General features: G+C 39.0%; 1 protein-coding gene across 8 annotated transcripts in view; it reads right to left on the bottom strand.

The window, feature by feature from the left end:
• The window catches only part of CFAP44 (cilia and flagella associated protein 44), a 118,173-nt gene that overhangs the window by 68,610 nt on the left and 32,352 nt on the right, over positions 1-17,211 (bottom strand). For all 8 annotated transcript variants that reach the window (XM_019981280.2, XM_070788003.1, XM_070788011.1 and 5 more), the window contains 5 exons: positions 16,690-16,784; positions 10,111-10,320; positions 9,360-9,470; positions 5,525-5,686; positions 1,793-2,029 (listed from right to left, as the gene is read on the bottom strand). In XM_019981280.2, coding sequence (XP_019836839.2) covers positions 1,793-2,029; positions 5,525-5,686; positions 9,360-9,470; positions 10,111-10,320; positions 16,690-16,784 — 815 coding nt within the window. The remainder of the gene's footprint in view (positions 1-1,792; positions 2,030-5,524; positions 5,687-9,359; positions 9,471-10,110; positions 10,321-16,689; positions 16,785-17,211) is intronic.

Consider the following 17,211-nt stretch of genomic DNA (forward strand, 5'->3'; position numbering starts at 1 on the left):
CCACCATATTAGGACCGCCCCCTTTCACATATATTTTTATGTGAATTTGTGACAAATTTTTTTTAATTTTATTTTTAAACTTTACATAATTGTATTAGTTTTGCCAAATATCAAAATGAATCTGCCACAGCTATACATGTGTTCCCCATCCTGAATCCTCCTCCCTCCTCCCTCCCCATACCATCCCTCTGGGTCGTCCCAGTGCACTAGCCCCAAGCATCCAGTATCGTGCATCGAACCTGGACTGGCAACTTGTTTCTTACATGATATTTTACATGTTTCAATGTCATTCTCCCAAATCTTCCCACCCTCTCCCTCTCCCACAGAGTCCATAAGACTGTTCTATACATTAGTGTCTCTTTTGCTGTCTCGTACACCGGGTTATTGTTACCATCTTTCTAAATTCCATATATATGCGTTAGTATACTGTATTTATGTTTTTCCTTCTGGCTTACTTCACTCTGTATAATAGGCTCTAGTTTCATCCACCTCATTAGAACTGATTCAAATGACCCACCTCCCAGAATATTGGAAATAAAATCAAAAATAAACAAATGGGACCTAATTAACCTTAAAAGCTTCTGCACATCAAAGGAAACTATTAGCAAGGTGAAAAGACAGCCTTCAGAATGGGAGAAAATAATAGCAAATGAAGCAACTGACAAACAACTAATCTCAAAAATATACAAGCAACTCCTACAGCTCAACTCCAGAAAAATAAACGACCCAATCAAAAAATGGGCCAAAGAACTAAATAGACATTTCTCCAAAGAAGACATACAGATGGCTAACAAACACATGAAAAGATGCTCAACATCACTCATTATCAGAGAAATGCAAATCAAAAGCACTATGAGGTACCATTTCACACCAGTCAGAATGGCTGCGATCCAAAAGTCTACAAATAGTAAATGCTGGAGAGGGTGTGGAGAAAAGGGAACCCTCTTACACTGTTGGTGGGAATGCAAACTAGTACAGCCACTATGGAGAACAGTGTGGAGATTCCTTAAAAAACTGGAAATAGAACTGCCTTATGATCCAGCAATCCCACTGCTGGGCATACACACTGAGGAAACCAGAAGGGAAAGAGACACGTGTACCCCAATGTTCATCGCAGCACTGTTTATAATAGCCGGGACATGGAAGCAACCTAGATGTCCATCAGCAGATGAATGGATAAGAAAGCTATGGTACTATACACAAATTTTTTATATAGTGAAGGAAATCTTGCTTTGCAATAGATCAATAAAATATTTTATTAGAGTAGAAAATATGTATTTAGGAGATGTAATTGTCACACTATGGTAACATTCCCAGGTACCTGTCTCCCATTTTTCTGTGCTTCCTTATTAGCCAAGTCCCAATTTCTTTGATGGTGGCACTGTGATCATCTATTAATAAAAACAGCCATTTACCCAGATTTCCATGTGGCTACATAGCATAGTTGTAGGTAATGAAAGGTAAGCAAGTCCAGTGGATTGTGCTGCCATCATACTCAAAATTTTAAAATGACAGACTCACTTGGAAAACCTCTTAGCCCTTTGCCCTTCTATCTTTGATTCTTCTTCCCTTTGACCTTCTGAAACATGTGTGATTATCATAGATAAAAGATATAGTAGACAGGCATATAAAAGATGATGTAAAAATTAACACATTCATTTATCAAAATCCAAGCCTTCAATAGTAGAAAACAACTGAAGTCTTAGCACAGAGTAAGGAATTAAGAATGTGATAGAAATAATACATACATTGGATTAGGACTGAGATAAAAATTTATTACATTATTACTCACCAAAGAAATCCAGAACTTTCCTGGCTCAGAGTAAAATCCACAGAGGATGTGACAGGGGGTTGAAGGAACAAAGATTTCGGGTAAGGGCTCCTCTTCCTCCTCCTCCTCCTCGTCTTCTTCCTGGAGTTCCCATTCCGCATCTTCACCCATCTCTGTTTCTAGTCTTTTCCTTCTTTCTTGCTTTTCCTTCTCCTTCAGCTCCTTTTGTTTCTTTCTCCTTTCAATTTCTATTAATCTCTTTAGCAAAAGAGATGAAGGGATTTAAGAAAAAAATTGTAATTCATTCATTCACACAATTAGAAAATAGAAGATAGAGCCCTAGGAAAATTCATAGCTCTAATGCAACAAATAATGTCATTTAAAAATTACTATCAATTTGGTAAGAGAACAGACTTTGTATGATTTCAATACCTTTAGACCATGAAATTTTTGTGCCTTGTTTTATGTCCCTGGATATGCTCCAGAGTCTGCTAGTTTATTGTCTATGGGAACTTGAACAGAATTTGTATCCTACTACTGTGTGAAAATTATATAAATCTTAATTATGTTGAATTGGTTCACAGTGCTTTCCAGGTCTACTGTATCCTTCTACTTATCTATATATTCATTCTATTACTTTTTGAGAGTTTGATATTGATACTCCAACTAAAATTCTTATCTATTTAAAAAAATAATTGTAATATATGGTGGAACTATATGTAACCTTGTTCTGTATTTTCCAAGTCTCCTGTAAATGTGTTATCATACTTTCATAATTTAAAGATAAAATTTCTTTTTAATTATTATCAATTTGGGAATATATCTTTACCATTAAATTTTTTAAATCATTGGAATGACTTTCTTCATAACTCCCACTGATCCTGGTTTTTTGTTTTCTTTATAATATTTATTTTGATTGATTGGTAATTGGTTTACAATATCAGTTTGATTTCCTCATACATCAATATGAATTTGATCCTGGTTTTATGGAAATTATTTTGCCTTTTTTTCCTAATAGAGAAGCTAGGTAAAATTTTTCTCAGAGCTTATCATTGTCAACCCATGAATTCTGTGGATTGAAATAGTCCATGAAAGAAGGTGACTTATCTTTGGTGGTAAAGTGATTTATATCCTTAGCCTCTATCAACTGGCTATTGCAAAAGCCCCCTAACACTAGCATCCTGACCTCCCATCTTTCACCTTTTTATTGTTTACCCTATAGAATTAACTTCCAAATTTATATGACCCATCATATCAATCCTCTCCTCAAAAACTGACAATATATATGTTTAAATGCTACTCTCTCGAATCATCCCACCCTCTCCTTTCCCCACTGTGTTCAAAAGTCTGTCCTTTCAGTTCAGTTCAGTCGCTCAGTCGTGTCTGAGTCTTTGCAACACCATGAGCTGCAGCATGCCTTCCTGTCCAACACTAGCTCCCAGAGCCTACCCAAACTCATGTCCATTGAGTCGGTGATGCCATCCAACCATCTCATCCTCTGTTGTCCCCTTCTCCTGCCCTCAATCTTTCCCAGCATCAGGGTCTTTTCAAATGAGTCAGCTCTTCACATCAGGTGGCCAAAGTATTGGAGTTTCAGCTTCAACATCAGACCTTCCAATGAACACCCAGGACTGATCTCCTTTAGGATGGACTGGTTAGATCTCCTTGCAGTCCAAGGACTCTCAAGAGTCTTCTCCAACACCACAGTTCAAAAGCATCAATTCCTCTGTGTTCCGCTTTCCTTATAGTCCAACTCTCACATCCATACATGACCACTGGAAAAACCATACCCTTGATTAGATTGACCTTTGTTGGCAAAGTAATGTCTCTGCTTTTTAATATGCCATCTAGGTTGGTCATAACTTTCCTTCCAAGGAGTAAGCATCTTTTAATTTCATGGCTGCAAGTCACTATCTGCAGTGATTTTGGAGCCCAGAAAAATACAGTCTGACACTGTTTCCACTGTTTCCCATCTATTGCCATGAAGTGATGGGACCAGATGCCATGATCTTAGTTTTCTGAATGTTGAGCTTTAAGCCAACTTTTTCATTCTCCTCTTTCACTTTCACCAAGAGGCTCTTTAGTTCTTCTTCACTTTCTGCCATAAGGGTGGTGTCATCTGCATATCTGAGGTTATTGATATTTCTCCCAGCAATCTTGATTCCAGCTTGTGCTTCCTCCAGCCCAGCGTTTCTCATGATGTTCTCTGCATATAAGTTAAATAAGCAGGGTGACAGCATACAGCCTTGACGTACTCCTTTTCCTATTTGGAACCAGTCTGTTGTTCGATGTCCAGTTCTAACTGTTGCTTCCTGACCTGCATACAGATTTCTCAAGTGGCAGGTCAGGTGGTCTGGTATTCCCATCTCTTTCAGAATTTTCCACAGTTTATTGTGATACACAGTTAAAGACTTTGGCATAGTCAATAAAGCAGAAACAGATGTTTTTCTGGAACTCTCTTGCTTTTTCAGTGATCCAGCGGATATTGGCAATTTGATCTCTGGCTCCTCTGCCTTTTCTAAAACCAGCTTGAACATCTGGAAGTTCACGGTTCAAGTATTGCTGAAGCCTGGCTGGGAGAATTTTGAGCATTACTTTACCAGTGTGTGAGATGAGTGCAATTGTGCAGTAGTTTGAGCATTATTTGACATTGCCTTTCTTTGTGATTGGAATGAAAACTGACCTTTTCCAGTCTGTGGCCACTGCTGACTTTTCCAAATTTGCTGACATATTGAGTGCAGCTCTTTGATAGCATCATCTTTTAGGATTTGAAATAGCTCAACTGGAATTCCATTACCTTCTCTAGCTTTGTTCATAGTGATGCTTTCTAAGGCCCACTTGACTTTACATCCCAGGATGTCTGGCTCTAGGTGAGTGATCACACCGTCGTGATTATCTTGGTCATGAAGATTTTTTTGTACAGTTCTTCTGTATATTCTTGCCACCTCTTCTTAATATCTTCTGCTTGTCAGGTCCATACCATTTCTGTCCTTTATCGAGCCCATCTTTGTGTGAAATGTTCCCTTGGTATCCCTTGGTCGGTCCTTTATGTAAAATAGATAGCCAGTGCCCATGCTCTGTGACAACCTAGAGAGGTGGGGTGGGGAGAGAGGTGGGAGGGAGGTACTAGAGGGAGGGGCATATGTATACCTATAGCTGATGTATGGGAGAAACCATCACAATATTGTAATTATCCTGCAATTAAAAATTAAATTAAAAAAAAACCTGTCACAATTTATTCCAGTGGCCTGAGAAATAAAACATCTTGGCTAAAATTTAAATGGTCCTCTGTGGTGGTCACAGACTCCTGTCAAACTCCTCCACAAATTGCATCCCTTTGTTTCGTGGCCCAGTCTTCATTTCTTGAAAACAACAAAACTCTTGCAATTCTGCCTTCCCTCAGGATGTTCTCCCAGCTTTTATTGCTTTCCCATTTTTAACCTCTCAAAATCCTTCCCTTTCATTAAATACTAAATGTCTGCTCAATGAAGTCATCCTTGATCTCCTCTCATCTCGCCATCACAACCATATATTCTTTCCTCTGCATGCCCCTAAAATTCTTTTCTTTGCACTGTGATTTTAGTATCTATTCATTACCTCCTTCTAATACAGTTAGCTGCTTTCTACAAGATAAGCTCCTTAAAGTAAAAGTTTGTATCTTCTTCTTCATATTTTCCTAGCACTTAACACAGGCTGTTTTATATCATAAGAAAGAAAATAATTAGAAGACAATGCTTCAAGGATATTTCATACCAGAATCTTAGATTTGACACTTGTGAAATGGAAATATTTTAAACACATGTCTTTGATTTCATAGGAAACTACATCATGGTCCTCCTCTTCCTCCTTTATAGATGGAAACGGAGCTTCAAGAACATAGCCATTCTCACAAATAATCAGTAAAGTACTTTCAGGCTAAAAAAAAGATTAAACATATCATTTACATTTAGGCAAGCTTTTAGAAACATAGTTCAAAAATATTTTAAACTATAATTTTAAAATTATAAAAACTATAATTGCTATGTATACTAGCCATTTAAAAAAGATACTATTACCAGCAATAACCACAGTGAGGAACTAAGTCAATCTTATCAACCACTATACACATTAATACAGTTATATCATTATTAATTAATAAACCAAGTGTTAAAATTAGATTTATATTTGTTTTATAGATGACCTCTTTTCTGAGCCAAAAATTGGGTTGTAAAATATGTCAGCTGAAAGGGCAGAATATTAAAATTAGGACTTCCAAGGAAAATCTGCAGTATGTGGACAGCATATACAACCTCTGCCTCCTTTGATGAATCATCCTCTGCTTGAATGCATTTAATGTGAATGTCCCAAGATTCTTGTTCTCTCCCCTCTTTTTCTGCCTCTCCATAAACATTCCCTGAGAAATCTTGTAGCCATCATGGCTTCATTACCACTCACAAGCAATTAGACTCTGAATTCATCTCTCTAGTCCAGACCTCTCTTCTGAGTTTCCAAATCATGTATTTAAACCACATGTGGGAAATTCCCATCTTGACACTCCATAGATGCATTATTCAAAATGTTTATTCATTCAGTTATTTTATTCTATACTTCTTTATTACGTACCTACTATGTACTCAGAATTTTATAAAGTGCTAGAGGTAAAATTATAATAAAAATAGGAACTGTCTCTGCCATTATGGAGCTTACCTCCAATGGGAAAGCTTGTCACTTAACAAATCATATAAACAAATGTAAATTAGAACTGCAAAAAAAAAAAAAAAGAACTGCAACTAGTGTTATAGAGGTACCACAAGGAGGTTGTAAAAGGTTTCCTGAGAAGGTGGTACCTAAGTCTCGATGTGAAGGATGAGTAGATTATTTCCATAATGACTTGGGGGAGGGCTTGAGGGAATATGCTATGTAAAGAATACACCATGTGCAAATATCCTGTGGCACATACGGGCTTTTAAGAAAGCCATGGCCTTGGTGGTATCACTAAGGTCAAGAGAACAGAAGTGAGAAGACAGATTGGGACAGAGCCTCGGGAAGCAACACTTAATGCCTGAACGAAGAAGGCTGAGAATGACAAGACATGGGAGAAGAAACTAGGAGAGCATAATGTCCCAAAAAGTCAAAGGGAGATGGTATTTCAAAGAGGAAATGAAGATCAACAAGGTCAACTGAGGCTAAGAGAGCAAGAAAGATAAGAACTAAAATTGTTAAATGGATACACTGGTATCTCTGGAAGTGTTAACCTGGTGGGATTATGAGACAACAAACTTGTGAGAGCATGTGAAGGAAGAAGTAGGATGTAAGGAAATGCAGTTCATGGGAATAACCAACCCCCAGGAGAAAAATGGAAGGAGAAAGATGGGGCAGTGACTAGACGAGAACATGAGGACTAGGAATTTTTTCTCAATGAGTAAGAGGGCTTGAATATATTTCAATATTAATAGAAGTAATTCATTAAACAGGTGGGGTTAATTTTATATGACAGAAAAGAGAAAACAGTGTGAAATGTTGAAAACAGTGGGAGCAGATTCCCAAGGTCACAAGGGAGAATTGGCCTCAAGCAGGAAGACACATAGCTCCTCTACTGTAAGAAAAAAAATAGAGGGGGGAGAAACAGGTACCTGCAGAAGTAATAGGATTTTACATTTGGTAGTGGGAAGGTGAACGAGTTCCTGGCAGAGGTCTCCTACTTGTTGTGTGAAGTAAGTGATGCTGAGAATGAGAGTGAGTGAGCAAGTTGGAGGCTTGAAGCTTTGAGGAGAGGAGGAGTTTTTAAATGATGATTGTGGGTGAAAGAGAGTTGATAAGAACAACATCATAGAATCACTAAGCCCTACTATGAATTGTGTTGAGGCCATTTGAGTCACTAAATCATGAAGAAGCTAATCTTTCCTGTTGCATGACTATCTCTAACTGCCCTTGATAATCACTGTAGGCAAATATAGATCAACTGGGGACAGTCAGGGATGGGTTTTTGCCAGAAATGTATGAAAAAAAGAGAAAGGAGCTCAAGTCATTGGAAGAGTGTTACTAAACTTTATTGATAGAAAGAATCATGACATTTAAGCCAGATATAGGAGTAACTTAAGAGTCTTATGGAGAAGGCAATGGCACCCCACTCCAGTACTCTTGCCTGGAAAATCCCATGGGTGGAGGAGCCTGGTAGGCTGCAGTCCCTGGGGTCACACAGAGTTGGACATGACTGAAGTGACTTAGCAGCAGCAGCAGCAGTGTGTATAGTTCCATGTCATTTTATCACATGTGCAGATTCAAGTAATCATCCATAGCAAGCAAAATACAAACTACTCCACCACCAAAAAGATCTCCTTCAAGCTGTCCCTTTATAGAGTCAAACCCACTCCTTTCCCACCCATCGTTCCTGACTCCTGAAAAATGTTGGGCTGCTTTTTTTTGTAACTTTGATGTCGAGAGAAATGACTGACGGATGCACAAATATGTTGTGATATAACGGCTCATGCTTTAACAGAGCATCTTCTGCAGCTCTCATTCTCTTCACCTACACCACTTGCACTCACCTCCTCTCTGACTCACATTCTGCCAATTCCTTAAGATTAATATAGAATAATGTAACATAACATGTTAACTTCCCCCTTTCTTGATATTCCCCTGCTCTATATTCATAGTGCGTACATGCCTGTTAAGTCGCTCCAGTCGTGTCCGACTCTGCAACCCCATGGTCTGTAGCCTGCCAGGCTCCTCTATCCATGGGATTCTCCAAGCAAGAACACTGGAGTGGGTTGCCATGCCCTTCTCCAGGGGCTCTTTCTGACCGAGGAATTGAACCTGTGTCTCCCTGGGGCTCCTGAATTGAAGGCAGATTCTTTACTGTTAAGCCACCAGAAAAGCCCCATATTCATAGTACATACTATCTAAACCACTGATACTGATATTTTAGTCACCCACTCCCTTGTGAAACCTTAAATAATTCTATCACAGAACAATATAACTATTTAAAATAGGTTACAGATGTTATCCCCAAAATTCTGATAGCACTTCTATATAGTTCATTGGTATTATTATTATGCTAGGACCCTAGTACAGTACCTGGCTTAGACAATCAATATTCAGGTGATTGAATTATCCTATGCTCAAAATTAGGGACATTAGAGGCATTTAATAAGATTAGTAATTAATACTGAATCACCATTGTCATTAGGAAACAGGCAATGGAAGTTAGAAAAGAAAATGGAGGTGAAATTCAGACAGAGGAGCAGGAAAGCGATAAAGATGAGGACAAATACATTCAGACCTTAGAAATGAACTTAATGTCAGAAGGACTGCCAGATCCAAGTCAACACATTCTGACGTGTTGTGTTTCATGATAAAGTCTCTGTTGTTGAAGCAAAGTCTGATATAACAGACTGATTAGATTACAGAAGAGAGAGGAGGTAGTGGGAGTATGGAGGGTGGTGGCTTGGAGCTCCCGAGTGATGTTTCACTAGTCAAGCTGAACAGCTTCCTTGGCCCCTTGCTGCAGGACCCAAGAGCGGAGCTAGTAATTCTACCCACTATTTTCTACCAGATCACTTCACTATGTAGTAATTGAGATTTAAACATGAAGACAATAACTACTTACATGAGAGCTCGAAGACCATGTTAGCTGGCAAACAGGTCCAGGAGTAGTAATATAACCAATAGGCTTATAGTCCCTTTCCACTTCGAAAAAGAAGACAGTTTTATCTTTACTCTAAGAAAAAGAGAGATATCCAAATATATATTATTATGGAAATCTATTCCAGAGAGTACAAAGAAATATTTAACAGCTATATTATACCCACTGCATACTTATATCTATAATGATCATATATCCTAGATTATTCTGGGAACATTCTTATTTCAAATATTTGCTTCATTTTCCCTGTGAGAATGTTTGACAAACCTGTCACATGTTTTCTTGTGTTTTTAAAAATAAAATGAAAAAAAGAAAAGAAAAAAAAATAAAATAAAATGATCACCATACCTATGTATAAATTAATTCACAAAAAATTCCACAATGCATATGCTCACCTATTTATGCATAATGAATTTACATGGTTATTCTCTTCATTTAAAACACTGACCATACATAAAACATGCTGCATTATTCCCAGTTGAGAATTTCTATTCATTTAAAATAAGCATTACAACTCAATTTGTAAGAATATTTTTAATATTTTATAGTGAGGCACAGACTATACTGAAAGAATGTGAATACAAAGAAAACCAGAAATAGATATACGTTCTTGGAAAGAAATATAAGGAAAGAAGGCATCATTAAGTAGGACGACTAATAAGGCAAGGTTAACCACAAAAATTCAATAGGAAACAAAAGGAAATCTACTCCTTACCCCTGTGGCCAGAACTTCTCCATCACGATCATAAGCTAAAGCAGTGATAGCAGCAGTATGAGGTTTGAAAACCTGTTTCAAACGAATATCTGCCTCCGAAACTTTCTTCCGTCCCACAAAAACCGTGAGCCCTTTTGGATCATAAAGTTCAAGAATTCGAACAACGCCATCTTCAAATCCTGCAGTAATCTGTGCTCCACCATAGCTTATCTTGGACAAAAAAGAAATGCAAGGTTTCCAAAATTAGTTAATTAAGAGAGCTACACTGCATTATGGGCTTTCCTGGTAGTTCAGATGGTAAAGAATCTGCCTGCAATGAAGGAGACCCTGGTTCAATCCCTGGGTCAGGAAGATCCCCTGGAGAAGGAAATGGCAACCACTCCAGTTTCTTGCCTGGAAAATGCCATGAACAGAGGAGCCTGGCGAGCTATAGTCCATAGGATCACAAAGAGTCAGACATGACTGAGCAAATTACAGATATTTCTGTATTTTATTTAGACTTAAGTAATTTAACTAAATAATTAGGCTTCCCTAGTAGCTCAGTTGGTAAAGAATCTGCCTGCAATGCAGGAGACCAGGGTTTGATCCCTGGGTCAGGCAGATCCCCTGGAGAAGGAAATGGCAACCCACTTCAGTACTCTTGCCTGGAGAATTTTCTGTATTTTATTTAGACTTCAGTAATTTAACTAAATAATGAATGAAAATAAGGGCCCATTGATAATTCCTTATACTTCTCTATGGTAAACTCCATCTCCTCCAGGACAGTCCATTATCACTGCCGACCATGAGACAGGTAAACAAGGACAATCTATCTACTATGTGCCAGAGACCCGTCAGCAGCAACCCAAGAGTAAGCATAGACAGTCTCAACCCATTTTCACAAATTAATGGTTGAGTGGGAGAACATATTGTTGTTGTTCAGTCACTAAGTCATGTCCTACTCTTTGTGACCCCATGGATTGTAGCACACCAGGCTCCTCTGTCCTCCACTATCTCCTGAAGTTTGCTCAAATCCATGTCCATTGAATTGGTGATATTATCTAACCATTTCATCCTCTGCCATCCCCTTCTCCTTTTGCCTTCAATCTTCCCCAGCGTCAGGGTCTTTTCCAATGAGTCAGCTCTTCACATCAGGTGGCCACAGTATTGGAGCTTCATTAATCAACCACACAAAGGAATGTGGAATTATAAACTTAAATAAGTGTTAAAGGAAAGAAACAGTCTGTGAGAATGTATAGCAAAGAAAGCTGACCTAGACTCCGAGCTTCCTTAAGGAAGATACAGTGAAGCTGAGAACAGAGGGATGCCCAGGAGTTAATGAAGCATAAAAATACCTCTGGGAGAGGATATTGCTTGTGCACAGGTCATGTGGCAGGAAATAATGTAAGAGGAAAGAGTCAGTTTGACTAGAACAGACTGAGTGAGGGAACAGTGCTTCCACAAGCATTAGGTCACAAAATGGCTTATATGTCACATTAAGGACAGCTTTCATCCCAGAGAGCTAAGGAGTCAAACAGTTTTTAGTTTGGGGATGTAGAGTGGGGAGGTGACATGATCATATCTACTATTTCAGGAAAGTCATCCTAGGTATAATGCAGGGAATGGATCTGAGGTGGCCGAGACAGGATGCATGGGAAACTTTAGAAAGACTATTTTTTTAATTAATTTTATTTTAATTGGAAGCTAATTACAATATTTTGGCAATTTTTGCCATACATTGACATGAATCAGCCAAGGGTATACATGTATCCCCCATCCTGAACCCCCCTCCTACCTCCATCTATCAGGGTTGTCCCGGTGCACCAGCTTTGAGTGCCCTGTCTCATGCATCGAACTTGGACTGGTGATCTATTTCACATGTGATAATATACATGTTTTAGTGCTATTTTCTCAAATCATCCCACCCTCACCTTCTCCCACAGAATCCAAAATTCTGTTCTTTATATCTGTGTCTCTTGCTGTCTTGCACATAGGGTTGTCGTTACCATCTTTCTAAATTCCATATATATGCTGTATTTAATACACTGTATTTGGTGTTTTTCTTTCTGACTTACTTCACTCTGTATAATAGGCTCCAGTTTCATCCACCTCATTAAAACTGATTCAAATGTATTCTTTTTAATGGCTGAGTAATATTCTATTGTGTATATGTACCACAGCTTTCTTACCCATTCGTCTGCCGATGGACATCTAGGTTGCTTCCATGCCCTGGCTATTGTAAACAGTGCTGTAATGGACATTGGGGTACACGTGTCTCTTTCAATTCTGGTTTCCTTGGTGTGTATGTCCAGCAGTGGGATTGCTGGGTCATATGGCAGTTCTATTTCCAGTTTAAGGAATTTCCACACTGTTCTCCATAGTGGCTGTACTAGTTTGTATTCCCACTAATAGTGTAAGAGGGTTCCCTTTTCTCCACACCCTCTCCAGCATTTATTGTTTGTAGACTTTTTGATAGCAGCCATTCTGACCAGTGTGAGATAGAGCCTCACTGTGGTTTTGATTTGCATTTCTCTGATAATGAGTGATGTTGAACATCTTTTCATGTGTTTGTTAGCCATCTGTATGTCTTCTTTGGAGAACTGTCTATTTAGTTCTCTGGTCCATTTTTTGATTGGATCATTTATTTTTCTGGTATTGAGCTGCTTGTATATTTTGGAGATTAATTCTTTGTCAGTTGCTTCATTTGCTATTATTTTCTTCCATTCTAAAAGCTGTCTTTTCACCCTGCTTATAGTTTCCTTCGTTGTGCAAAAGCTTTTAAGTTTAATTAGGTTCCATTTGTTTATTTTTGCTTTTATTTCCATTACTCTGGGAGGTGGGTCATAGAGGATCCTGCTGTGATTTATGTCAGAGAGTGTTTGCCTATGTTTTCCTCTAGGAGTTTCTGGTCTTACATTTAGATCTTTAATTAATTTTGAGTTTATTTTTGTGTAGGGAGACTTTTAAAATGATGGCTGTTTTACTCCTGGAGACTGATTAATGTCATGTGGTCTGAGGTGGTGTAGTGGAGCTGAGAGACCTGGACACATTTTAGAGATGGGTATAATGGTCGTATTTGGTGGTGACTAGATATGGGGAATGAGGCAGAGGGAGGTGTCAAGAATGACATATTTACTGAGACAGGAGATCCTGGAAGAGAGCCAGGTATGTGAGTGTGTGGGCTGTTGTTGCATTTATTATTTTGAAGTGGGGGGGAGGGGGACTGGGAACCAGTAGAAGACCATGAACTTAATCTTGGACATGTTGAGTTTGAGGTCCCCTGGAGATCTCAAAATGAAGACGACAAATAGTCTGCAGCTTAGAAGAAAAGTCTTGGCTGGAGATATAAATCTAGCAGTGTCTGTATGTACTAAATCTGCTGTCTTGGAAGGCATTTAGGAGAAGGGCAAGAGCCCTGGTATTCTTTAGAATGGAGTGATCATCCCTTAGGCCATGCAATTATGAAAGTCTTGGGAATAAGAACTACATTCAATTCCGAATGAATGTTGCTTATTCAAATCTACTAAGTGCCTATATGTACCAGTAAGTGTACAGGCACTGGAAGTATTAACACAAAGAAGAATAAGATATGGTATTGCCATGAAGAACACAGCCTGGTGAGAAAGACAGACAATGAAGCAAGTCATCTTAGTACTCTGTGATTAAGTGCTACAAAAGAGGTATATACACAGTCCTTAAACACAGTCCTAGATCATGAAGGAAGGAGTACCCTTCAAGATGGGTTCGTGGACGGCTGGGAAGAGGTGATGATATTTGACTTGGGCTTCCCTTGTGGCTCAGACGGTAAAGCGTCTGCCTACAATGCGGGAGACCCGGGTTCAATCCCTGGGTTGGGAAGTTCCCCTGGAGAAGGAAATGGCAACCCATTCCAGTATTCTTGCCTGGAAAATCCCATGGATGGAGGAGCCCGGTAGGCTAAAGTCCATGGGGTCACAAATAGTTGGACATGACTGAGTGACTTCACTTAATACTTAAATTGTGAAGAATGATATGCAGCTTTCCAGAAAGGTAAGAGGGTATGGAGAAGGGGAAATTCTAGCATAATATCTATAAATCATTACTTGGATTTAAGGCTAAAAATTAAATGCTCTATGAACATTCCACAAACCTCTGAAAAAAATGATTCAATTTGGTAAGCTGTATTTTAAAGACTTCAGATAAGAGTGTAAATAGATTAGATAAAGAATGATCCAGGTTTGGTAATCTAAATACTCCATCAGTTCAGTTCAGTCACTCAGTCGTGTCCGACTCTTTGCGACCCCATGAATTGCAGCACGCCAGGCCTCCCTGTCCATCACCAACTCTCAGAGTTCACTCAAACTCATGTCCATCGAGTCAGTGATGCCATCCAGCCATCTCATCCTCTGTCGTCCCCTTCTCCTCCTGCCCCCAATCCCTCCCTGCATCAGTCTTTTCCAATGAGTCAACTCTTCGCATGAGGTGGAGTTTCAGCTTTAGCATCAGTCCTTCCAATGAACACCCAGGACTGATCTCCTTTAGAATGGACTGGTTGGATCTCCTTGCAGTCCAAGGGACTCTCAAGAGTCTTCTCCAACACCACAGTTCAAAAGCTTCAGTTCTTCGGCACTAAGCTTTCTTCACAGTCCAACTTCCACATCCATACATGACCACCGGAAAAACCATAGCCTTGACTAGATGGACCTTTGTTAGCAAAGTAGTATCTCTGCTTTTGAATATGCTGTCTAGGTTGGTCATAACTTTCCTTCCAAGGAGTAAGTGTCTTTTAATTTCATGGCTGCAATCACCATCTGCAGTGATTTTGGAGCTCAGAAAAATAAAGTCTGACACTGTTTCCACTGTTTCCCCATCTATTTCCCATGAAGTGATGGAACCAGATGCCATGATCTTCATTTTCTGAATGTTGAGCTTTAAGCCAACTTTTTCACTCTCCACTTTCACTTTCATCAAGAGGCTTTTTAGTTCCTCTTCACTTTCTGCCATAAGGGTGGTGTCATCTGCATATCTGAGGTTATTGATATTTCTCCTGGCAGTCTTGATTCCAGCTTGTACTTCTTCCACCCCAGCGTTTCTCGTGATGTACTCTGCATATAAGTTAAATAAGCAGGGTGACAATATACAGCCTTGATGTACTCCTTTTCCTATTTGGAACCAGTCTGTTGTTCGATGTCCAGTTCTAACTGTTGCTTCCTGACCTGCATACAGATTTCTCAAGAGGCAGGTCAGGTGATCTGGTATTCCCATCTCTTGAAGAATTTTCCACAGTTTATTGTGGTCCACACAGTCAAAGGCTTTGGCATAGTCAATAAAGCAGAAATAGATGTTTTTCTGGAACTCTCTTCCTTTTTCCACAATGCTCCATGGTTCCTACTTAATCTAGCCTCATCATTGTTCTGCTTCTATTTCCTGCCCTGAGTTCTCCTTCTGATCTTGATCCCATCATGAAAGTCCCCTCCATTCCAGCCACCTCTACATCTACTTTGGGCCTGGAACATTTTCTATTTGATTTCAACTCAAAGGATTAACCATTCCCCAAATATTCCCATGATGTTTTATAAAAACATGGCTGCAAATTCATCGACATACCTCCCGTAGAAAGATAGTTGAACTTCCTCTCTCTGTGAATCTGTGTGGTGCTTATGGCTGTTTCACCCCCTAACTGAGTATAGTACATGTGATCATATGTGACTCCTAAGGCCAGGTCATGAAATGATAGCAGCTTCTGCCTTCTTTGTCGGAACATAAGATCTTGGAGCCCTGAGCTACCATGAAGAAGTTTGACTGCCCTGAGGCCACCATGCTGTGATAATGACCTCTCTGTGTGGCATGAGCTTCAGGTAAGCACTCCTATTAGCATCACAGCTTAACCCAGCCTTCCACCCAGGTGCCAGACTTGGGACAAAGAAGCCTTTAGATGACTCCCAGCCCCAGCCATTCAAATCTCCCCAACTGAAGCCAGGATACTGTGAAGAAGAGATAAACCATCCCTGGTGTCACCTGTCTGAATTCCCAAAGCGGAGTAAGCAAAAAAATGATTGCTTTTTTTATGCCACTACATTTGGAGTGGTTTACTACACAGCCACAGACAACTAGAACAAAGCTCTAATTTTTTCCCATTATTTAACATATCACATAAATTTACTTATTTTGTTCATTGTCTGTCCTTCCCACCATCTCCCATGGGGGTGTAACATTCTCCTATCGGGGTAAAGGTTCATGCTGGCAAGTATTTTTGTCTTTTTGTTCACTGCTATATTCCCAGAATCTAGAAATAGGCCCAGCACATTGTAGACATTCTAGAAGTACATAGAATGAACCAGAGTTAAACAGAAGATAGATACACAAAGTTCTATCAGGTAATTACTTTTTAACACAAAACTATTTCTAAACTTTAAGTGGCATAAGAATAGACTTTTCATTAAAAACACAATAACAAAGTCATGATATGATTTCTATCATATTCTGAACGGACAAACTAAGTTCGAATTTTTATTCTGCTCTAAAATCCAGATTCAGAAAATATCTATATTTCTAAGAAATAGCACTGATATATCATATTTACAAATAGATTTTTAGTAAAATTCATTATAATAAGCTTACCAGCCGTGGTACCCAAGCAAGGGCAGTACCTCCTTGCTTGAATTTCATCTGAAGCAAAGGAATTTTGCCAGCAAAGTCATAGAATCTAATAGAGCCTATAGAAAGACAATTTTAAAGAAACAAGTTATATATGTAGTATATATGTATATGTAACAGCTCTAATTACCATGGTTCATTTATATCTAAGCACTATAACAAGAAATGTCATAGAAAAATCAACTGACGTAGTCTTTCTTTACATTAGTTAAAATTTTACATGTATACCCTCAATCAGGTAATTTATAAACATGAATACATGCTATGCCATTTTATAAAAGGGACTTGAACATCTATGGATTTTGGTATCAGTGGAATCCTGGAACCAACCCCACCACCACCACAGATAATGAGACAACTGTACTGAAGAAAACAACTACTGATTGACTAGTGAGTCAGTTTCCCCTTTCACAGTCCACATAGATTTACTGTAAGTCAAGAAGAAAGGAAGGACATGGAAAGAGAAGGAAAAGCACTACTGTGGAG

Source organism: Bos indicus, chromosome 1 (genome assembly GCF_029378745.1).
Source record: "Bos indicus isolate NIAB-ARS_2022 breed Sahiwal x Tharparkar chromosome 1, NIAB-ARS_B.indTharparkar_mat_pri_1.0, whole genome shotgun sequence".
NCBI lineage: Eukaryota > Metazoa > Chordata > Mammalia > Artiodactyla > Bovidae > Bos > Bos indicus.